Source organism: Salvelinus fontinalis, unplaced genomic scaffold (assembly GCF_029448725.1).
Source record: "Salvelinus fontinalis isolate EN_2023a unplaced genomic scaffold, ASM2944872v1 scaffold_0384, whole genome shotgun sequence".
NCBI classification, from domain to species: domain Eukaryota; kingdom Metazoa; phylum Chordata; class Actinopteri; order Salmoniformes; family Salmonidae; genus Salvelinus; species Salvelinus fontinalis.
In genome coordinates, this window is record NW_026600593.1 from 43,628 (window position 1) to 67,335 (window position 23,708).

The 23,708-nt window shown below is 47.0% G+C and overlaps 1 protein-coding gene across 2 annotated transcripts in view; it reads right to left on the reverse strand.

Annotated features, from left to right (window-relative positions):
- Nucleotides 1-22,553, reverse strand: part of LOC129845850 (CCR4-NOT transcription complex subunit 4-like) — a 58,576-nt gene extending 36,023 nt beyond the window's left edge. For both annotated transcript variants that reach the window (XM_055913775.1, XM_055913774.1), the window contains exons 1-2: nucleotides 22,360-22,553; nucleotides 6,197-6,416 (exon numbers count right to left, since the gene is read on the reverse strand). In XM_055913775.1, the coding sequence (XP_055769750.1) occupies nucleotides 6,197-6,346 (150 nt within the window). In that variant the 5' untranslated portion in view covers nucleotides 6,347-6,416; nucleotides 22,360-22,553. The remainder of the gene's footprint in view (nucleotides 1-6,196; nucleotides 6,417-22,359) is intronic.
- Between the last annotated feature and the right edge of the window lie 1,155 nt (nucleotides 22,554-23,708).

Sequence of the window (23,708 nt, forward strand, 5' to 3'; positions counted from 1 at the left end):
CAGAGACAGGAGAGAGAGAGGGGGGGGTGTTACAGAGACAGGAGAGAGAGAGGGGGGGGGTGTTACAGAGACAGGAGAGAGAGAGAGGGGGGGGGTGTTACAGAGACAGGAGAGAGAGAGAGAGGGGGGGGGTGTTATAGAGACAGGAGAGAGAGGGGGGGGGGGTGTTACAGAGACAAGAGAGAGAGAGGGGGGGGTGTTACAGAGACAGGAGAGAGAGAGAGAGGGGGGGGGTGTTACAGAGACAGGAGAGAGAGAGAGAGGGGGGGGTGTTACAGAGACAGGAGAGAGAGGGGGGGGTGTTACAGAGACAGGAGAGAGAGAGAGAGGGGGGGGGGTGTTACAGAGACAGGAGAGAGAGAGAGGGGGGGGGGGGTGTTACAGAGACAGGAGAGAGAGAGGGGGGGGGGGTGTTACAGAGACAGGAGAGAGAGAGGGGGGGGGGTGTTACAGAGACAGGAGAGAGAGAGGGGGGGGGGTGTTACAGAGACAGGAGAGAGAGAGGGGGGGTGTTACAGAGACAGGAGAGAGAGGGGGGGGGGTGTTACAGAGACAGGAGAGAGAGGGAGGGGGGTGTTACAGAGACAGGAGAGAGAGAGGGGGGGTGTTACAGAGACAGGAGAGAGAGAGGGGGGGGTGTTACAGAGACAGGAGAGAGAGAGGGGGGGGTGTTACAGAGACAGGAGAGAGAGAGGGGGGGGGGGTGTTGAGACAGGAGAGAGAGGGGGGGAGGGTGTTAGATAAAAGGACAGGGGTTTGTACACCTCTGTGTAAAGCTGTTACAGAGACAGGAGAGAGGGGGGGGGTGTTAGATAAAAGGACAGGGGTTTGTACACCTCTGTGTAAAGCTGTTACAGAGACAGGAGAGAGAGAGAGAGGGGGGGGGGGTGTTAGATAAAAGGACAGGGGTTTGTACACCTCTGTGTAAAGCTGTTACAGAGACAGGAGAGAGAGAGAGAGGGGAGGGGGTGTTACAGAGACAGGAGAGAGAGAGAGAGGGGGGGGTGTTAGATAAAAGGACAGGGGTTTGTACACCTCTGTGTAAAGCTGTTACAGAGACAGGAGAGAGAGAGGGGGGTGTGTTAGATAAAAGGACAGGGGTTTGTACACCTCTGTGTAAAGCTGTTACAGAGACAGGAGAGAGAGAGAGGGGGGGGGTGTTACAGAGACAGGAGAGAGAGAGAGAGGGGGGGGGGTGTTAGATAAAAGGACAGGGGTTTGTACACCTCTGTGTAAAGCTGTTACAGAGACAGGAGAGAGAGAGAGAGGGGGGGGGGGGGTGTTAGATAAAAGGACAGGGGTTTGTACACCTCTGTGTAAAGCTGTTACAGAGACAGGAGAGAGGGGGGGGGTGTTACAGAGACAGGAGAGAGAGAGAGGGGGGGGTGTTACAGAGACAGGAGAGAGAGAGAGGGGGGGTGTTACAGAGACAGGAGAGAGAGAGGGGGGGGTGTTACAGAGACAGGAGAGAGAGAGAGGGGGGGGTGTTACAGAGACAGGAGAGAGAGAGAGGGGGGGGTGTTACAGAGACAGGAGAGAGAGAGGGGGGGGGTGTTACAGAGACAGGAGAGAGAGAGGGGGGTGTGTTACAGAGACAGGAGAGAGAGAGGGGGGGGTGTTACAGAGACAGGAGAGAGAGGGGGGGGTGTTACAGAGACAGGAGAGAGAGAGGGGGGGGTGTTACAGAGACAGGAGAGAGAGAGGGGGGGTGTTACAGAGACAGGAGAGAGACAGGGGGGGGGTATTACAGAGACAGGAGAGAGAGGGGGGGGGGGGTGTTACAGAGACAGGAGAGAGACAGGGGGGGGGTATTACAGAGACAGGAGAGAGGGGGGGGGGTGTTACAGAGACAGGAGAGAGAGAGGGGGGGGGGTGTTACAGAGACAGGAGAGAGAGGGGGGGGTGTTACAGAGACAGGAGAGAGAGAGGGGGGGGGTGTTACAGAGACAGGAGAGAGAGAGGGGGGGGTGTTACAGAGACAGGAGAGAGAGAGGGGGGGGGGGTTTTACAGAGACAGGAGAGAGAGGGGGGGAGGGTGTTAGATAAAAGGACAGGGGTTTGTACACCTCTGTGTAAAGCTGTTACAGAGACAGGAGAGAGAGAGAGAGAGGGGAGGGGGTGTTACAGAGACAGGAGAGAGAGAGAGAGGGGGGGGTGTTAGATAAAAGGACAGGGGTTTGTACACCTCTGTGTAAAGCTGTTACAGAGACAGGAGAGAGAGAGGGGGGGGGGGTGTTACAGAGACAGGAGAGAGAGAGGGGGGGTGTTACAGAGACAGGAGAGAGAGAGGGGGGGGGGGGGTGTTACAGAGACAGGAGAGAGAGAGAGGGGGGGGTGTTACAGAGACAGGAGAGAGAGAGGGGGGGGGGGGGTGTTACAGAGACAGGAGAGAGAGAGGGGGGGGGGGTGTTACAGAGACAGGAGAGAGAGAGGGGGGGTGTTACAGAGACAGGAGAGAGAGAGGGGGGTGTTACAGAGACAGGAGAGAGAGGGGGGGGGGTGTTACAGAGACAGGAGAGAGAGGGGGGGGGGGTGTTACAGAGACAGGAGAGAGAGGGGGGGGGGGTGTTACAGAGACAGGAGAGAGAGGGGGGGGGTGTTACAGAGACAGGAGAGAGAGAGGGGGGGGTGTTACAGAGACAGGAGAGAGAGGGGGGGGGGGGTTACAGAGACGGGAGAGAGAGAGGGGTGTGTGTTACAGAGACAGGAGAGAGAGAGGGGGGGGTGTTACAGAGACAGGAGAGAGAGAGGGGGGGGGGTGTTACAGAGACAGGAGAGAGAGAGAGAGGGGGGGGGGTGTGTTACAGAGACAGGAGAGAGGGGGGGGGGGTGTTAGATAAAAGGACAGGGGTTTGTACACCTCTGTGTAAAGCTGTTACAGAGACGGGAGAGAGAGAGGGGTGTGTGTTACAGAGACAGGAGAGAGAGAGGGGGGGGTGTTACAGAGACAGGAGAGAGAGAGAGGGGGGGGTGTTACAGAGACAGGAGAGAGAGAGAGGGGGGGGGTGTTACAGAGACAGGAGAGAGGGGGGGGGGGGTGTTAGATAAAAGGACAGGGGTTTGTACACCTCTGTGTAAAGCTGTTACAGAGACAGGAGAGAGAGAGGGGGGGGGGTGTTACAGAGACAGGAGAGAGAGAGGGGGGGGGTGTTACAGAGACAGGAGAGAGAGAGAGGGGTGGGGGTGTTACAGAGACAGGAGAGAGAGAGGGGGGGTGTTACAGAGACAGGAGAGAGAGAGGGGGGGGTGTTACAGAGACAGGAGAGAGAGAGGGGGGGGGGTGTTACAGAGACAGGAGAGAGAGAGGGGGGGGGGTGTTACAGAGACAGGAGAGAGAGAGGGGGGGGGGGGGGGGTGTTACAGAGACAGGAGAGAGAGAGGGGGGGGTGTTAGATAAAAGGACAGGGGTTTGTACACCTCTGTGTAAAGCTGTTACAGAGACAGGAGAGAGAGGGGGGGGGGGGGTGTTAGATAAAAGGACAGGGGGTTGTACACCTCTGTGTAAAGCTGTTACAGAGACAGGAGAGAGAGAGGGGGGGGGGGGGGTGTTAGATAAAAGGACAGGGGTTTGTACACCTCTGTGTAAAGCTGTTACAGAGACAGGAGAGAGAGAGAGGGGGGGGGTGTTAGATAAAAGGACAGGGGGTTGTACACCTCTGTGTAAAGCTGTTACAGAGACAGGAGAGAGAGAGGGGGGGGTGTTACAGAGACAGGAGAGAGAGAGAGGGGGGGGGTGTTAGATAAAAGGACAGGGGGTTGTACACCTCTGTGTAAAGCTGTTACAGAGACAGGAGAGAGAGGGGGGGGTGTTAGATAAAAGGACAGGGGGTTGTACACCTCTGTGTAAAGCTGTTACAGAGACAGGAGAGAGGGGGGGGGGTGTTACAGAGACAGGAGAGAGAGAGGGGGGGGGTGTTACAGAGACAGGAGAGAGAGAGGGGGGGGTGTTAGATAAAAGGACAGGGGTTTGTACACCTCTGTGTAAAGCTGTTACAGAGACAGGAGAGAGAGGGGGGGGGGGGGTGTTAGATAAAAGGACAGGGGGTTGTACACCTCTGTGTAAAGCTGTTACAGAGACAGGAGAGAGAGAGGGGGGGGGGGGTGTTAGATAAAAGGACAGGGGTTTGTACACCTCTGTGTAAAGCTGTTACAGAGACAGGAGAGAGAGAGAGGGGGGGGGTGTTAGATAAAAGGACAGGGGTGTGTACACCTCTGTGTAAAGCTGTTACAGAGACAGGAGAGAGAGGGGGGGGGGTGTTAGATAAAAGGACAGGGGGTTGTACACCTCTGTGTAAAGCTGTTACAGAGACAGGAGAGAGAGGGGGGGGTGTTAGATAAAAGGACAGGGGGTTGTACACCTCTGTGTAAAGCTGTTACAGAGACAGGAGAGAGAGGGGGGGGTGTTAGATAAAAGGACAGGGGGTTGTACACCTCTGTGTAAAGCTGTTACAGAGAGGCAGCACGTTAACACCGCACCCGAACTTTCCCAGAATTCCCCGGTTTCCTGTTGTTTCCAGAGCAGGCTATACCCCGACATCGCCTTTTTATTCTTTAAATAATTATTTTATGTAGTATGCTACATTTTTGGCCAATTGCAATTTTAAGTAGGTTTCATTTTTTAAATTTTAAATCCCACTTATATTTGGCCATATCTTTTTAATTGTGAAAGATGCTGTGAAGTCTCATAGCCAGTGAAGTTATAATCGGCCTAATATATAGTGAGCTATATTTTCAGCACCAGGCGCTGTCCACCTATTGATTGCGCTGTGGTTGCAGAGTTTACGTTTCAGCACCACTAGATGGTCCGCTGGCCTGCTTTATTAGCTGACTGTCTTCTGTATTCTCTCTCCTCTTGATGGAAGTTAACATTTTAGGCAGGGTAACATTTTAGGCAGGGGAACATTTTAGGCAGGGGAACATTTTAGGCAGGGTAACTTCCTTCTTAGAAAATTACATTTGGCACTTCTTGAATCTCGGGTCTGAGATTTTTTATTTCAATAGTTTTTAAGGAAACAAATATTAAATCATTTGGGGGCTTTGGGGGGGGGGGCAAATAATATTGCCTGCAGGTCAGATTTGGCCCGTGAGATGCCAGTTGGGGAACCCTAGGGTAGGGGTTAGACTAGGGTAAGGTTTAGGGTAGGATATGGGGTAGGGATTAGACTAGGGTAGGGTTTAGGATAGGATATGGGGTCGGGGTTAGACTAGGGTTTAGGGTAGGATAGGATATGGGTTCGGGGTTAGAATAGGGTTTAGGGTAGGATAGGATATGGGTTCGGGGTTAGAATAGGGTTTAGGGTAGGATAGGATATGGGTTCAGGGTTAGAATAGGGTTTAGGGTAGGATAGGATATGGGTTCGGGGTTAGAATAGGGTTTAGGGTAGGATATGGGGTCGGGGTTAGACTAGGGTTTAGCGTAGGGTAGGATAAGGGGTAGGGATTAGACTAGGGTTTAGGGATGGGTAGGATATGGGGTTGGGATTAGACTAGGGTTTAGGGATGGGTAGGATATGGGGTAGGGGTTAGACTAGGGTTTAGGGATGGGTAGGATAAGGGGTAGGGATTAGACTAGGGTTTAGGGTAGGATATGGGGTCGGGGTTAGACTAGGGTTTAGCGTAGGGTAGGATAAGGGGTAGGGATTAGACTAGGGTTTAGGGATGGGTAGGATATGGGGTAGGGGTTAGACTAGGGTTTAGGGATGGGTAGGATAAGGGGTAGGGATTAGACTAGGGTTTAGGGTAGGGTATGGGGTAGGGGGTTACACTAGGGTTTAGGGTAGAATATGGGGTAGGGGGTTACACTAGGGTTTAGGGTAGAATATGGGGTAGGGGGTTAGACTAGGGCAGGGTTTAGGGTTTAGGGTAGGGTATGGGGTAGGGGTTAGACTAGGGCAGGGTTTAGGGTAGGATATGGGGTCGGGGTTAGACTAGGGTTTAGGGTAGGATATGGGGTAGGGGTTAGACTAGGGTTTAGGGTAGGGTAGGATATGGGGTAGGGGTTAGACTAGGGTTTAGGGTAGGGTTTAGGGTAGGATATGGGGTAGGGGTTAGACTAGGGTAGGGTTTAGGGTAGGGTTTGGGGTAGGGGTTAGACTAGGGTAGGGTTTAGGGTAGGGGGTTACACTAGGGTTTAGGGTAGGATATGGGGTAGGGGTAAACTAGGGTAGGGTTTAGTGTAGGGTAGGATATGGGGTACCTTTCTGCAGGCAGGGCAGAGGCCGTTCTCGTCCGTGCGGATACGGTGCCAGCAGAAGCGGCAGATCTGGTAGCCGCAGGTGCAGGGGAAGAAGTTGGCATCATCTATCTCCAGTGGCTCCAAACACAGCGGACACTCCGTAGGATCCATATCCCTCCGGACGGCAGGATATCCAAGACAAGGCGCAGAGAGAGACACACGTGGCAGAGGGCAGCGCAGGCTGGAAAGAGACGGGGGGGAGAGAAAGAGATTACAACACTGAACAGAAAGTCTCACCAGTGGACACAGTGTGTAGAATTGCAGGAAATTAGCTTTGAAAGTGTCACATTGTCTTGGAGGGGTGTGAACTGTTTGGGGGAAGCATTTGTCACGAGGTGGGCGTTCGTTACTATGTCGATAAACGATTACATCTATCCGAACCGTTGCCACCTAGGAAATTAGAGACCAGACCTTCTCAAATAGTAGCTGGTTGAGTACCCCTGGTGTGAGTACCCCTGGTGTGAGTGTTAATAGTATCTGGTTGAGTACCCCTGGTGTGCTGGTTGAGTACCCCTGGTGTGAGTGTTAATAGCAGCTGGTTGAGTACCCCTGGTGTGAGTACCCCTGGTGTGAGTACCCCTGTTGTGAGTGTTAATAGCAGCTGGTTGAGTACCCCTGGTGTGAGTGTTAATAGCAGCTGGTTGAGTACCCCTGGTGTGAGTGTTAATAGTAGCTGGTTGAGTACCCCTGGTGTGCTGGTTGAGTACCCCTGGTGTGAGTGTTAATAGCGGCTGGTTGAGTACCCCTGGTGTGAGTGTTAATAGCAGCTGGTTGAGTACCCCTGGTGTGAGTGTTAATAGCAGCTGGTTGAGTACCCCTGGTGTGAGTGTTAATAGTAGCTGGTTGAGTACCCCTGGTGTGAGTGTTAATAGCAGCTGGTTGAGTACCCCTGGTGTGAGTGTTAATAGCAGCTGGTTGAGTACCCCTGGTGTGAGTGTTAATAGTAGCTGGTTGAGTACCCCTGGTGTGAGTGTTAATAGTAGCTGGTTGAGTACCCCTGGTGTGAGTGTTAATAGTAGCTGGTTGAGTACCCCTGGTGTGCTGGTTGAGTACCCCTGGTGTGAGTGTTAATAGCGGCTGGTTGAGTACCCCTGGTGTGAGTGTTAATAGCGGCTGGTTGAGTACCCCTGGTGTGAGTGTTAATAGCGGCTGGTTGAGTACCCCTGGTGTGAGTGTTAATAGCAGCTGGTTGAGTACCCCTGGTGTGAATGTTAATAGCGGCTGGTTGAGTACCCCTGGTGTGAGTGTTAATAGTAGCTGGTTGAGTACCCCTGGTGTGAGTGTTAATAGTGGCTGGTTGAGTACCCCTGGTGTGAGTGTTAATAGTAGCTAGTTGAGTACCCCTGGTGTGAGTGTTAATAGTATCTAGTTGAGTACCCCTGGTGTGAGTGTTAATAGTAGCTAGTTGAGTACCCCTGGTGTGAGTGTTAATAGTAGCTGGTTGAGTACCCCTGGTGTGCTGGTTGAGTACCCCTGGTGTGAGTGTTGTTAGTAGCTAGTTGAGTACCCCTGGTGTGAGTGTTAATAGGGGCTGGTTGAGTACCCCTGGTGTGAGTGTTAATAGCAGCTGGTTGAGTACCCCTGGTGTGAGTGTTAATAGTAGCTGGTTGAGTACCCCTGGTGTGAGTGTTAATAGTAGCTGGTTGAGTACCCCTGGTGTGAGTGTTAATAGTAGCTGGTTGAGTACCCCTGGTGTGCTGGTTGAGTACCCCTGGTGTGAGTGTTAATAGCGGCTGGTTGAGTACCCCTGGTGTGAGTGTTAATAGCGGCTGGTTGAGTACCCCTGGTGTGAGTGTTAATAGCGGCTGGTTGAGTACCCCTGGTGTGAGTGTTAATAGCAGCTGGTTGAGTACCCCTGGTGTGAGTGTTAATAGCGGCTGGTTGAGTACCCCTGGTGTGAGTGTTAATAGTAGCTGGTTGAGTACCCCTGGTGTGAGTGTTAATAGTGGCTGGTTGAGTACCCCTGGTGTGAGTGTTAATAGTAGCTAGTTGAGTACCCCTGGTGTGAGTGTTAATAGTATCTAGTTGAGTACCCCTGGTGTGAGTGTTAATAGTATCTAGTTGAGTACCCCTGGTGTGAGTGTTAATAGTAGCTGGTTGAGTACCCCTGGTGTGAGTGTTGTTAGTAGCTAGTTGAGTACCCCTGGTGTGAGTGTTAATAGGGGCTGGTTGAGTACCCCTGGTGTGAGTGTTAATAGTAGCTGGTTGAGTACCCCTGGTGTGAGTGTTAATAGCAGCTGGTTGAGTACCCCTGGTGTGAGTGTTAATAGCAGCTGGTTGAGTACCCCTGGTGTGAGTGTTAATAGTTGCTGGTTGAGTACCCCTGGTGTGAGTGTTAATAGGGGCTGGTTGAGTACCCCCTGACTACACAGTACCGTACAGAGAAACAATGATTGGCTTAAAAGGTCTCTGGTTGAACATGTGTCCGAGTGAGTCTTAACCAACCACTGAGAGAAAAGGCTTTTATGTTCTGCCGTGTGGCCCGTTTTCCACTCAGCCATTTGAGGAATTCAATTGATTTAGTGGTCTAGACCCCATTAGAACTCTCATGTTCTTCTACCCAGAGAGAGATGAGGAAGAGCCATTGGAGAGGTTGAAACACAAGCCTATGTTTAAAGTCTTAAGTGGACACTACACATAATGAGTTGCTGTTTCCGGTGTTGACCGGCTAAAGCCTTCCGGTAAGCTTTGGTTCGGGTTGGCGCCGAGGACCTCATCTACGCCAACCGAACGAGCTCCATACTGCCTTAAAAAGACCTTCACTTGATAAATGAGAAGAGAGAAAAAAAATGGTAATAGTACTGTTTGTCCATCTTGAGACGCCGTAGGCAGTATATTCTGACTATTCCTCAAAATAGTCAGAATTAAAACGAAGAATCTAACTCAAGAAAATCGATCAATAATTTTGAGGTGGAGATCTTAGTCGCCCAATTTTACATCCACCACTAAGACGTGCATTATTTCTCAAGTCAGAAAAAGTAGCAAGGCGGCGATTCCTCGTTGAATGACAAACTTCACTTTGGCTACCGACGTCGTCTTGCATAGAGAGAGAGAAAAACATGTCTTGTGCACAAACAGCCGAAAGAACCCTCGTCAAAGACCCCAAAAACACCAGAAAATGTCCTAATATATGCAGGAACGGTTCTGAACTGTTTCAGATGGGAAGCATACAAGAAGATATAACGAACCAGAGTCTCGTGAGGGTAATAACAGCAGCCTAATTAAAACTACCATTAATAACATGCCCAATACTCTACACCCGTACTCATCTACATTCTCTGCAAAACAGATGACATCTTTCCTCATGTGACGGCTGAATAGGTTGAGACAATTATAAAGTGACAGAGCAGACATCTGGTGTGACGTGAGGAGTGTTGTATGTGTCAGGGAAGGTGTGATTCATAAGAACTATGAGCATTCAGACTACAGATACAGTGCCTTGGGAAAGTATTCAGACCCCTTCCCTGTTTCCACCTTCTGTTACGTTACATCCTTATTCTAAAATTGATTAAATAATGTGTCCCTCAATCTGCACACAATACCCCATAATGACATCACAATACCCCATAACGACATCACAATACCCCATAACGACATCACAATACCCCTTAAATGACATCCCAATACCCCATAGTGACATCACAATACCCCATAATGACAAAGTAAAAACAGGTTTTTAGAAATGTTAGCATAAGTATTCAGACCATTTGCTAGGAGACTCAAAATTGAGCTCGTGTGCATCTTGTTTCCATTGATCATCGTTGAGATGATTCTACAACTTGGAGTCCACCTGAGGTAAATTCTATTGATTGGACATGATTTGGAAAGGCACACACCTGTCTATATAAGGTCCCACAGTTGACAGTGCATGTCAGAGCAAAAACCAAGCCATGAGGTCGAAGGAATTGCCCGTAGAGCTCAGAGACAGGATTGTGTCGAGGCACAGATCTGGGGAAGGGTACCAAAAAATGTCTGCAACATTGAAGGTCCCAAGAACACAGTGGCCTCCATCATTCTTCAATGGAAGAAGTTTGGATCCAACAAGACTCTTCCTAGAGCTGGCCGCCCGGCCAAACTGAGCAATCTGGGGAGAAAGGCCTTGGTCTGGGAGGTGACCAAGAACCCGATGGTCACTCTGACAGAGGTCCAAAGTTTCTCTGTGGAGATAGGAGAACCTTCCAGAAGGACAACCGTCTCCACAGTACTCCACCAATCAGGCCTTTATGGTAGAGTGGACAAACGGAAGCCACTCCTCGGTAAAAGGCACATGACAGCCCGCTTGGAGTTTGGCCAAAAGGCACCTAAAGAGTCTCAGACCATAAGAAACAAGATTATCTGGTCTGATGAAACCAAGATTAAACTCTTTGGCCTGAATGCCAAGTGTCACGTCTGGAGGAAACCTGGCACCATCCCTACGGTGAAGCATGGTGGTGGCACCATCCCTACGGTGAAGCATGGTGGTGGCAGCATCAACAAAGTACTGAGTAAAGGTCTGAATACTTCCCGAATGCAAAGTCACTAACACACATGGACACTGACACACACAAAGAGGAGAGGAAGAAAGAATCTCACACACACACACACACACCAGGAAGTATATAAATGAGACCGGCTGAGTCAGAGGCACACTGGAAGACTCCCCCGGAGAGGATCATGGGTAAACAACACTCATCAAGCTCTCACCAGGATGTCTCATCAGAGAGAGAGAGAGAGAGAGAGATACAGCATGCCTGTCTGTCAAAAGGGCTCTGAATGGATGTGCTGGACGATAACAAGGGCCTTTACAATCCATCCCCAGATACCTGTCTTTCTCATTGGGAAAGGATCACCTCATTCTATGTGTTTCACTCTAACAGTAAGCTATACATACACTACGTGACCACCTGTATGACATCCAACATCTCATCCAAAATAATGGCCATTAATATGGAGTTTGTCCCCCCCTCTTTGCTGCTATAACAGCCTCCACTCTTCTGGGAAGGCTTTCCACTAGATGCTGGAACATTGCTGCAATTACAGCCTCCACTCTTCTGGGAAGGCTTTCCACTAGATGTTGGAACATTGCTGCTATAACAGCCTCCACTCTTCTGGGAAGGCTTTCCACTAGATGTTGGAACATTGCTGCTGTAACAGCCTCCACTCTTCTGGGAAGGCTTTCCACTAGATGTTGGAACATTGCTGACTTGCTTCCATTCAACCACACTCCTCAGGCTGCATCTTGTTCTGTTTCTCACAGAGAGAGAATGTCTCCTCAGGCTCCATCTTGTTCTGGTTCTACCAGAGAGAATGTCTCAGGCTCCATCTTGTTCTGGTTCTCACAGAGAGAATGTCTCTTCAGGCTCCATCTTGTTCTGTTTCTCACAGAGAGAATGTCTCTTCAGGCTCCATCTTGTTCTGTTTCTCACAGAGAGAATGTCTCTTCAGGCTCCATCTTGTTCTGGTTCTACCAGAGAGAATGTCTCTTCAGGCTCCATCTTGTTCTGTTTCTCACAGAGAGAATGTCTCTTCAGGCTCCATCTTGTTCTGTTTCTCACAGAGAGAATGTCTCTTCAGGCTCCATCTTGTTCTGTTTCTCACAGAGAGAATGTCTCTTCAGGCTCCATCTTGTTCTGTTTCTCACAGAGAGAATGTCTCTTCAGGCTCCATCTTGTTCTGGTTCTACCAGAGAGAATGTCTCTTCAGGCTCCATCTTGTTCTGGTTCTCACAGAGAGAATGTCTCCTCAGGCTCCATCTTGTTCTGTTTCTCACAGAGAGAATGTCTCCTCAGGCTCCATCTTGTTCTGTTTCTCACAGAGAGAATGTCTCCTCAGGCTCCATCTTGTTCTGGTTCTCACAGAGAGAATGTCTCCTCAGGCTCCATCTTGTTCTGTTTCTCACAGAGAGAATGTCTCCTCAGGCTGCATCTTGTTCTGTTTCTCACAGAGAGAGAATGTCTCCTCAGGCTCCATCTTGTTCTGGTTCTCACAGAGAGAATGTCTCCTCAGGCTCCATCTTGTTCTGTTTCTCACAGAGAGAATGTCTCCTCAGGCTCCATCTTGTTCTGGTTCTCACAGAGAGAATGTCTCCTCAGGCTCCATCTTGTTCTGTTTCTCACAGAGAAAGACTGGTCTGCTAAAAGACATCCTTGTAGACATTACATGTATATGCCTTTTCTCAATTGGGTTAGCTCAACTCCTGCATCCTCTTCTCAGTCCTCACTTCCTTTTGACAATGGTAAAAAATAATCAAGGAGAGGCGGCGAGGAGAGGGAAAGCGGACAAAAATCCTGGGCTAGGGCCCACAGACCCGGGCTAGGGCCCAGAGACCCGGGATAGGGCCCACAGACCCGGGATAGGGCCCACAGACCCGGGATAGGGCCCACACACCCGGGCTAGGGCCCACACACCCGGGCTAGGGCCCACACACCCGGGCTAGGGCCCACACACCCGGGCTAGGGCCCACAGACCCGGGCTAGGGCCCACAGACCTGGGCTAGGGCCCACAGACCTGGGCTAGGGCCCACAGACCTGGGCTAGGGCCCACAGACCTGGGACGCAGCCTAGAGGTTGGCAGCCAAGGACTGCTAGTATGTGAAACAATGGCATGGTATTCCTACTGTATCTCACATCGCCTGGTCAGCTTCATGTCTTTCTGTTGATCCTTCACTATATACTGTCAATAGAATAACCTGGTCAGGTTCATGTCTGTCTGTTGATCCTTCACTATATACTGTCAATAGAATAGTCTGGTCAGGTTCATGTCTTTCTGTTGATCCTTCACTATATACTGTCAATAGAATAGTCTGGTCAGGTTCATGTCTTTCTGTTGATCCTTCACTATATACTGTCAATAGAATAGTCTGGTCAGGTTCATGTCTTTCTGTTGATCCTTCACTATATACTGTCAATAGAATAGTCTGGTCAGGTTCATGTCTTTCTGTTGATCCTTCACTATATACTGTCAATAGAATAGTCTGGTCAGGTTCATGTCTTTCTGTTGATCCTTCACTATATACTGTCAATAGAATAGTCTGGTCAGGTTCATGTCTTTCTGTTGATCCTTCACTATATACTGTCAATAGAATAGTCTGGTCAGGTTCATGTCTTTCTGTTGATCCTTCACTATATACTGTCAATAGAATAACCTGGTCGGCTTCATGTCTTTCTGTTGATCCTTCACTATATACTGTCAATAGAATAGTCTGGTCAGGTTCATGTCTTTCTGTTGATCCTTCACTATATACTGTCAATAGAATAGTCTGGTCAGGTTCATGTCTTTCTGTTGATCCTTCACTATATACTGTCAATAGAATAGTCTGGTCAGGTTCATGTCTTTCTGTTGATCCTTCACTATATACTGTCAATAGAATAGCCTGGCCGTCTTCGTGTCCTTCTGTTCCTTGTCTATTGGAGGTGGGCTTGAGTCGTGTTCATTAGGCACCAAACTAAAGAAAACGGACCCGGGAGGGACTACCTGAAACTTATAAGAAATGCTTGTTTTACTTTTTCCATTGCAAAACGTTTTTCTACGGTGTGCACTAATGAATGTGACCCAGGGGTTCAGCCAGTGTAGGTGGCTGTAGTTCTGTCTCACTAGGGGCAGGGGAGAGGCCAGAGAGAGAGAGAGAGCGATACACACACACACACACTAGGGGTAGAGGAAGGGGGAGTCTAAAAATACCCTGTCCAGTCCCTAGCATGGAGAGAGGAGGAGCCAGCTCCCCAGTCCTCTCTTTAAAGGTGAAGGGAAGCATGGTGCTCTTTGACCCCTCCCCTTCTTCTCCTGCCTGCTCTACATGTAAGGCAAACAGCCCTTCCTGGGGCCGACCCTGTGATGCGGCCCAAATAGAGCCCTATTCCCTTTATAGTGCACTACTTTTTCACCAGGGTCCATAGGGCTCTGGTCTAAAGTTGTGCACTATATAGGGAATAGGTTGCCGTTTGGGGGACAGCCCCACTGGACACAGGCCAGAGGTGGGGTATCCGAGTGGGCCCTACCCTGATTGGATGGGTGAATGGCCTGCAGAGTGGAGCTCGTCTGACTCACGCTCCTACATGTGTCTAGTATGAAATTAGAAACAGCCACGGACGCATTTTAGCCTCTCAGTTAAGTTACTGTTCAGCGTTGAGACTTCGGGCTGTGGTTTCCCAGAATGCAGTCATGGTAGGATCTGTCTGTCTGGCTACGGAGAGAACCACCACTGTGGTCGTTCCTACCAGGCGGCATAGACAGGAGCTGTGTCTGCACCATATACTCTCACAACTGGTGTCCCTCAGGGCTCGGTTCTAGGCCCTCTCCTCTTCTCTCTAAAGACCAAGTCACTCTGCTCCTCACGTGGTCTCTCCGATCATTGCTATGCGTAGACACTCCACTACATTTACTCAACATTTCTTCTTTTTTTTCTATGTTGTTTCATACAAAAGTACTTTTATGCCGCAAAAATATTTTTCTCCTTTTTTGGGGACCCCACTGCAGTTCCCCTGCGACAACAATAGGGGTCGCCACCCCACCTTTAACATCAGAGTGACATACCACCCCACCTTTCACATCAGCAGAGTGACATACCACCCCACCTTTAACATCAGTAGAGTGACATACCACCCCACCTTTACCATCAGCAGAGTGTGACATACCACCCCACCTTTACCATCAGCAGAGTGTGACATACCACCCCACCTTTACCATCAGTAGAGTGACATACCACTGCTCTATAACATCAGTAGAGAGTGACATACCACTTCTCTATAACATCAGTAGAGTGACATACCACTGCTCTATACCATCAGCAGAGTGTGACATACCACTGCTCTATAACATCAGTAGAGTGACATACCACTGCTCTATAACATCAGTAGAGTGTGACATACCACTGCTCTATAACATCAGTAGAGTGACATACCACTGCTCTATAACATCAGTAGAGTGACATACCACTGCTCTATAACATCAGTAGAGTGAGACATACCACTGCTCTATAACATCAGTAGAGTGTGACATACCACTGCTCTATAACATCAGTAGAGTGTGACATACCACTGCTCTATAACATCAGTAGAGTGAGACATACCACTGCTCTATAACATCAGTAGAGTGACATACCACTGCTCTATAACATCAGTAGTGTGACATACCACTGCTCTATAACATCAGTAGAGTGAGACATACCACTGCTCTATAACATCAGTAGAGTGACATACCACTGCTCTATAACATCAGTAGAGTGACATACCACTGCTCTATAACATCAGTAGAGTGACATACCACTGCTCTATAACATCAGTAGAGTGACATACCACTGCTCTATACCATCAGCAGAGTGTGACATACCACTGCTCTATAAGATCAGTAGAGTGACATACCACTGCTCTATAACATCAGTAGAGTGTGACATACCACTGCTCTATAACATCAGTAGAGTGACATACCACTGCTCTATAACATCAGTAGAGTGACATACCACTGCTCTATAACATCAGTAGAGTGAGACATACCACTGCTCTATAACATCAGTAGAGTGAGACATACCACTGCTCTATAACATCAGTAGAGTGTGACATACCACTGCTCTATAACATCAGTAGAGTGAGACATACCACTGCTCTATAACATCAGTAGAGTGACATACCACTGCTCTATAACATCAGTAGTGTGACATACCACTGCTCTATAACATCAGTAAAGTGACATACCACTGCTCTATAACATCAGTAGAGTGACATACCACTGCTCTATAACATCAGTAGAGTGACATACCACTGCTCTATAACATCAGTAGAGTGACATACCACTGCTCTATAACATCAGTAGAGTGACATACCACTGCTCTATAACATCAGTAGAGTGACATACCACTGCTCTATAACATCAGTAGAGTGACATACCACTGCTCTATAACATCAGTAGAGTGACATACCACTGCTCTATAACATCAGTAGAGTGACATACCACTGCTCTATAACATCAGTAGAGTGACATACCACTGCTCTATAACATCAGTAGAGTGACATACCACTGCTCTATAACATCAGTAGAGTGACATACCACTGCTCTATAACATCAGTAGAGTGACATACCACTGCTCTATAACATCAGTAGAGTGACATACCACTGCTCTATAACATCAGTAGAGTGACATACCACTGCTCTATAACATCAGTAGTGTGACATACCACTGCTCTATAACATCAGTAGAGTGACATACCACTGCTCTATAACATCAGTAGAGTGACATACCACTGCTCTATAACATCAGTAGAGTGTGACATACCACTGCTCTATAACATCAGTAGAGTGTGACATACCACTGCTCTATAACATCAGTAGTGTGACATACCACTGCTCTATAACATCAGTAGAGAGACATACCACTGCTCTATAACATCAGTAGAGTGTGACATACCACTGCTCTATAACATCAGTAGAGTGACATACCACTGCTCTATAACATCAGTAGAGTGTGACATACCACTGCTCTATAACATCAGTAGAGAGTGACATACCACTGCTCTATAACATCAGTAGAGTGACATACCACTGCTCTATAACATCAGTAGAGTGTGACATACCACTGCTCTATAACATCAGTAGAGTGACATACCACTGCTCTATAACATCAGTAGAGTGACATACCACTGCTCTATAACATCAGTAGAGTGAGACATACCACTGCTCTATAACATCAGTAGAGTGTGACATACCACTGCTCTATAACATCAGTAGAGTGTGACATACCACTGCTCTATAACATCAGTAGAGTGAGACATACCACTGCTCTATAACATCAGTAGAGTGACATACCACTGCTCTATAACATCAGTAGTGTGACATACCACTGCTCTATAACATCAGTAGAGTGAGACATACCACTGCTCTATAACATCAGTAGAGTGACATACCACTGCTCTATAACATCAGTAGAGTGACATACCACTGCTCTATAACATCAGTAGAGTGACATACCACTGCTCTATAACATCAGTAGAGTGACATACCACTGCTCTATACCATCAGCAGAGTGTGACATACCACTGCTCTATAACATCAGTAGAGTGACATACCACTGCTCTATAACATCAGTAGAGTGTGACATACCACTGCTCTATAACATCAGTAGAGTGACATACCACTGCTCTATAACATCAGTAGAGTGACATACCACTGCTCTATAACATCAGTAGAGTGAGACATACCACTGCTCTATAACATCAGTAGAGTGAGACATACCACTGCTCTATAACATCAGTAGAGTGTGACATACCACTGCTCTATAACATCAGTAGAGTGAGACATACCACTGCTCTATAACATCAGTAGAGTGACATACCACTGCTCTATAACATCAGTAGAGTGACATACCACTGCTCTATAACATCAGTAGAGTGACATACCACTGCTCTATAACATCAGTAGAGTGACATACCACTGCTCTATAACATCAGTAGAGTGACATACCACTGCTCTATAACATCAGTAGAGTGACATACCACTGCTCTATAACATCAGTAGAGTGACATACCACTGCTCTATAACATCAGTAGAGTGACATACCACTGCTCTATAACATCAGTAGAGTGACATACCACTGCTCTATAACATCAGTAGAGTGACATACCACTGCTCTATAACATCAGTAGAGTGACATACCACTGCTCTATAACATCAGTAGAGTGACATACCACTGCTCTATAACATCAGTAGAGTGACATACCACTGCTCTATAACATCAGTAGAGTGACATACCACTGCTCTATAACATCAGTAGAGTGACATACCACTGCTCTATAACATCAGTAGAGTGACATACCACTGCTCTATAACATCAGTAGAGTGACATACCACTGCTCTATAACATCAGTAGAGTGACATACCACTGCTCTATAACATCAGTAGAGTGACATACCACTGCTCTATAACATCAGTAGAGTGACATACCACTGCTCTATAACATCAGTAGTGTGACATACCACTGCTCTATAACATCAGTAGAGTGACATACCACTGCTCTATAACATCAGTAGAGTGACATACCACTGCTCTATAACATCAGTAGAGTGTGACATACCACTGCTCTATAACATCAGTAGAGTGTGACATACCACTGCTCTATAACATCAGTAGTGTGACATACCACTGCTCTATAACATCAGTAGAGAGACATACCACTGCTCTATAACATCAGTAGAGTGTGACATACCACTGCTCTATAACATCAGTAGAGTGACATACCACTGCTCTATAACATCAGTAGAGTGTGACATACCACTGCTCTATAACATCAGTAGAGAGTGACATACCACTGCTCTATAACATCAGTAGAGTGACATACCACTGCTCTATAACATCAGTAGTGTGACATACCACTGCTCTATAACATCAGTAGTGTGACATACCACTGCTCTATAACATCAGTAGAGTGACATACCACTGCTCTATAACATCAGTAGTGTGACATACCACTGCTCTATAACATCAGTAGTGTGACATACCACTGCTCTATAACATCAGTAGAGTGACATACCACTGCTCTATAACATCAGTAGAGTGACATACCACTGCTCTATAACATCAGTAGAGTGTGACATACCACTGCTCTATAACATCAGTAGTGTGACATACCACTGCTCTATAACATCAGTAGAGTGTGACATACCACTGCTCTATAACATCAGTAGAGTGTGACATACCACTGCTCTATAACATCAGTAGAGTGTGACATACCACTGCTCTATAACATCAGTAGTGTGACATACCACTGCTCTATAACATCAGTAGAGTGAGACATACCACTGCTCTATAACATCAGTAGAGTGAGACATATCACTGCTCTATAACATCAGTAGAGTGTGACATACCACTGCTCTATAACATCAGTAGTGTGACATACCACTGCTCTATAACATCAGTAGTGTGACATACCACTGCTCTATAACATCAGTAGAGTGTGACATACCAATGCTCTATAACATCAGTAGAGTGTGACATACCACTGCTCTATAACATCAGTAGAGTGTGACATACCACTGCTCTATAACATCAGTAGAGTGACATACCACTGCTCTATAACATCAGTAGAGTGTGACATACCACTGCTCTATAACATCAGTAGAGTGACATACCACTGCTCTATAACATCAGTAGAGTGACATACCACTGCTCTATAACATCAGTAGAGTGTGACATACCACTGCTCTATAACATCAGTAGAGTGTGACATACCACTGCTCTATAACATCAGTAGAGTGTGACATACCACTGCTCTATAACATCAGTAGAGTGTGACATACCACTGCTCTATAACATCAGTAGTGTGACATACCACTGCTCTATAACATCAGTAGAGTGACATACCACTGCTCTATAACATCAGTAGAGTGTGACATACCACTGCTCTATAACATCAGTAGAGTGTGACATACCACTGCTCTATAACATCAGTAGAGTGACATACCACTGCTCTATAACATCAGTAGAGTGACATACCACTGCTCTATAACATCAGTAGAGTGACATACCACTGCTCTATAACATCAGTAGAGTGACATACCACTGCTCTATAACATCAGTAGAGTGACATACCACTGCTCTATAACATCAGTAGAGTGTGACATACCACTGCTCTATAACATCAGTAGTGTGACATACCACTGCTCTATAACATCAGTAGAGTGACATACCACTGCTCTATAACATCAGTAGAGTGTGACATACCACTGCTCTATAACATCAGTAGAGTGACATACCACTGCTCTATAACATCAGTAGAGTGTGACATACCACTGCTCTATAACATCAGCAGAGTGACATACCACTGCTCTATAACATCAGACTTTTCCTCACACAGGAAGTGGCGCAGGTCCTAACCCAGGCACATGTCATCTCCAGTCTAGACTGCTGCAACTCTGTTGCCTGGGCTCCCCGATGAGCCATCAAACCCCTGCAACTTATCCAGAATGTTTTATTTCACCTTTATTGAACTAGGCAAGTCAGTTAAGAACATATTCTTATTTTCAATGACAGCCTAGGAACAGTGGGTTAACTAGCTTGTTCAGGGGCAGAACGACAGATTTTTACCTTGTCAGCTCAGGGATTCGATCCAGCAACCTTTCAGGTTAGTGGCCCAATGCTCTAACCGCTAGGCTACTCTGCCACCCCACAATGAATGACACAGCCCGTCTGGTCGTTCAACCTTCCTAAATTCTCCCATGTCACCTCGCTCCACCGCACTCTCCACTGGCTTCCAGTCGAAATTCGCATCATCTTCAAGACCATGGTGCTCGACTACGGAGGAGCAAGGGGAACTGCCCCTCCCTACCTTCTGGCTATGCTCAAACCCTACACCCCAACCCGAGCAGTCTGTCCTGCCACCCCATGTCTCTTGAGGCCTCCCAACTAGGGCTGGGCAATATGGCCTAAAAATCATATCTTGCTTTTTTCAAATTTATGGGTGATTGTGGGGGTATGCATGTCCGAGCTGTGTGCTAGTCGTTTAAAAACAGACAGCTCGGTGCTTTCAACATGTCAATACCTCTTACAAATACAAGTAGTGATGAAGTCAATCTCTCCACTACTTTGAGCCTGGAGAGATTGACATGCATATTATTCATGTTTGCTCTCTGTCTACATGCCAGCCGTGCTGCCCTGTTCTGGGCCAATTGCAATTTTCCAAAACATGGAGGATTAGGGCCTTGTAAAAACCGCCATGCAGAGAACATGGACAGAATCCAAACATTAAAACGGAATTGAACAATATTCAGTAAAGTTTATCATAAGACATGAACAGAATGCTTCAGTGATTTGTATTTCCTGCAACTTTCTTAACAGCCAATGAGATCTCCTGTGTGTATGTGCCTGTCTACCACTTTGTGTAGACGTTTGCAAAAATGCTAATAAAAACAGTCTTCTGGTAGATGGCAAGGCTTTCCCAAAAACTCTGTCAATTAAATGTTAACTACAAAGTAGCCTATGCTTACCTGGCAGAATGATATCTTGATTCTTTACAAACTCTACCATCATGTGCACTACAAAAACACTGCTAAACAACAGCCTCGCTTTGTGCACGTTAAAGGGAAACTACACCCAAAAATATCTGTAACTGTTTTAAAGTCACTATTGGCCTATTGGCGGTTTCTTTCCTCTCCGGCAACTTAGTTAGAAAGGACGTCTGTATCTTTGTATTGACACACCATCCAAAGTGTAATTAATAACTTCACAATGCTCAAAGGGATATTCAATGTCTATTTCGCCCCCCCATCTACCTAGCTTGCTGGTCTTTGTGGTTGAATCTGTGTTTGAAATTCCCTGCTATACTGCAGAACCTTAAAGATAATTGTATGTGTTGGGTACAGAGATGATGTAGGCGTTCAAAAATCATGTTAAACACTATTGAACACAGTGAGTCGATGCAACTTGTGACTTGTTAAGTACATTTGTACTCCTTAACTCAATACCATTTGAATACATTTGTAAAGACTTTGACATTACTATACGGGGTATTGGGTGTAGGCCAGTGACAAACTAATCTAAAATGTTATCAATTTTAAATTCAGGCTGTAACAACAAAATGTGATAAAACTACAGTGGTGTGAAAACTTTAAGGGCACTGTATTTGACGGATGTTTTACACTTTTTTTAAAAGCCGGTCAAGTGACGCGAATGTAGCTAGCTAGCGCTAGCGGATGAAGCTAGCAACTCTCTGTAGGCTAGCTAGCTAACCAGACAATCCAACAATAATAAACAAAACTGAATACTTATGCCATTCTAAAATACTATTTTCATATTTTAAACAAGAACACTACACTACTTTTAGACGTATAAAACACGTTTTCAAACGTGAAAGAAGTGTCAGGTTTGCTATCTGTTAGCTAGTTAGGTTCAGTATTAGCAACAAAAAAAGAAAAACCGTTCAAAACTGACAGTGCGGCCTATCCCTTCCCGGCAAAGCCTGCGACTCTCCTACTTAGATTGCCTCCAAGACCGGCAAGCATTTTGGGCGAACCTTTTGACTTTTCCACTGCTCTTATAACATGAACTTCGAAGACAGGGGTAGGATATTTGTGAATGGTGGATTTGTACTCCATCCCCATTTACTTTTGTAATCCTTGCAACCTATCTGGCGATAGTTTCAGGCGATAGTTTGAGTTACTCACCCTGTCTATTTTGCTGGGATTTCTCTCCAGGGGATATCCAGACCAAACTGGGGCCGGGGTTGATAATATTTCTAAGCTCGCAACTGTATTTCAGTCAGCGTTTAAATTCAATTCTAGTTGTATTTCTTGAGAAAACGCCTTGCTTTTTCTTTTTCAGGCTCTGTGTAACGATAGCGGTACCTTCTCTTCTTCTTCGTGTGGTCTGGCAGACTAAGGCTTTTTTTTGCGTATTACTGCATTTTACAGGTCGGAGTGTGAATTGCAGATTTTGTTAAAATCAAATCAAATTGTATCCGTCACATAAACATATTTAGCAGATGTTATTGCATGTGTAGCAAAATGCTTGTGTTCCTAGCTCCATCAGTGCAGTAGTATCTAACTAAATGTTTGTGTTCCTAGCTCCAGCAGTGCAGTAGTATCTAACTAAATGCTTGTGTTCCTAGCTCCAGCAGTGCAGTAGTATCTAACTAAATGCTTGTGTTCCTAGCTCCAGCAGTGCAGTAGTATCTAACTAAATGCTTGTGTTCCTAGCTCCAGCAGTGCAGTAGTATCTAACTAAATGCTTGTGTTCCTAGCTCCAGCAGTGCAGTAGTATCTAACTAAATGCTTGTGTTCCTAGCTCCAGCAGTGCAGTAGTATCTAACTAAATGCTTGTGTTCCTAGCTCCAGCAGTGCAGTAGTATCTAACTAAATGCTTGTGTTCCTAGCTCCAGCAGTGCAGTAGTATCCCCTTCACAAAAAAAGGGAAAAGGGGAATGGTATTTTTTTTTTTATTGCACTACAATCTAACCCTACCACAGGAGGCTGCTGAGGGGAGGACGGCTAATATTAATGGCTGGAACGGAGCAGACACAATGGCATCAAATACATGGAAACCATGTGTTTTATGTATTTGATACCATTCCACTGATTCCGCTCCAGTCATTACCATGAGCCCGTCCTCCCCAATTAAGGTGCCACCAACCTCCTGTCAACCCTACATACACTCCACTAAACCCACCACCGCTTCCAACTACTTTGGCCCTACCAGATCCTACAACAGGGTTTCGGCCTGGGGGGCTGGAACCCCTTCTCTCATAACCCCATGTACTTATTCTACACTAAAACCTCTGACGCCCAATAACTTATCTGTGGCTGATACCACTAGATCAACCTTCTGGGATTTCCATTCCATCTGTGCGGTACAATTAATGACCACAGCAATAAAAACTCAAGAAATCATACCTTACTAAAACTCATCCTCTCTGGCTCTCTCTCTTTAGTTCTACTCACTGACGGGCTCCCAGTGGAATCACTCCCCCTTGGGCTATTCTCTAGTCTCTTCACTGCCTCAGCACAGGAAACTTTCT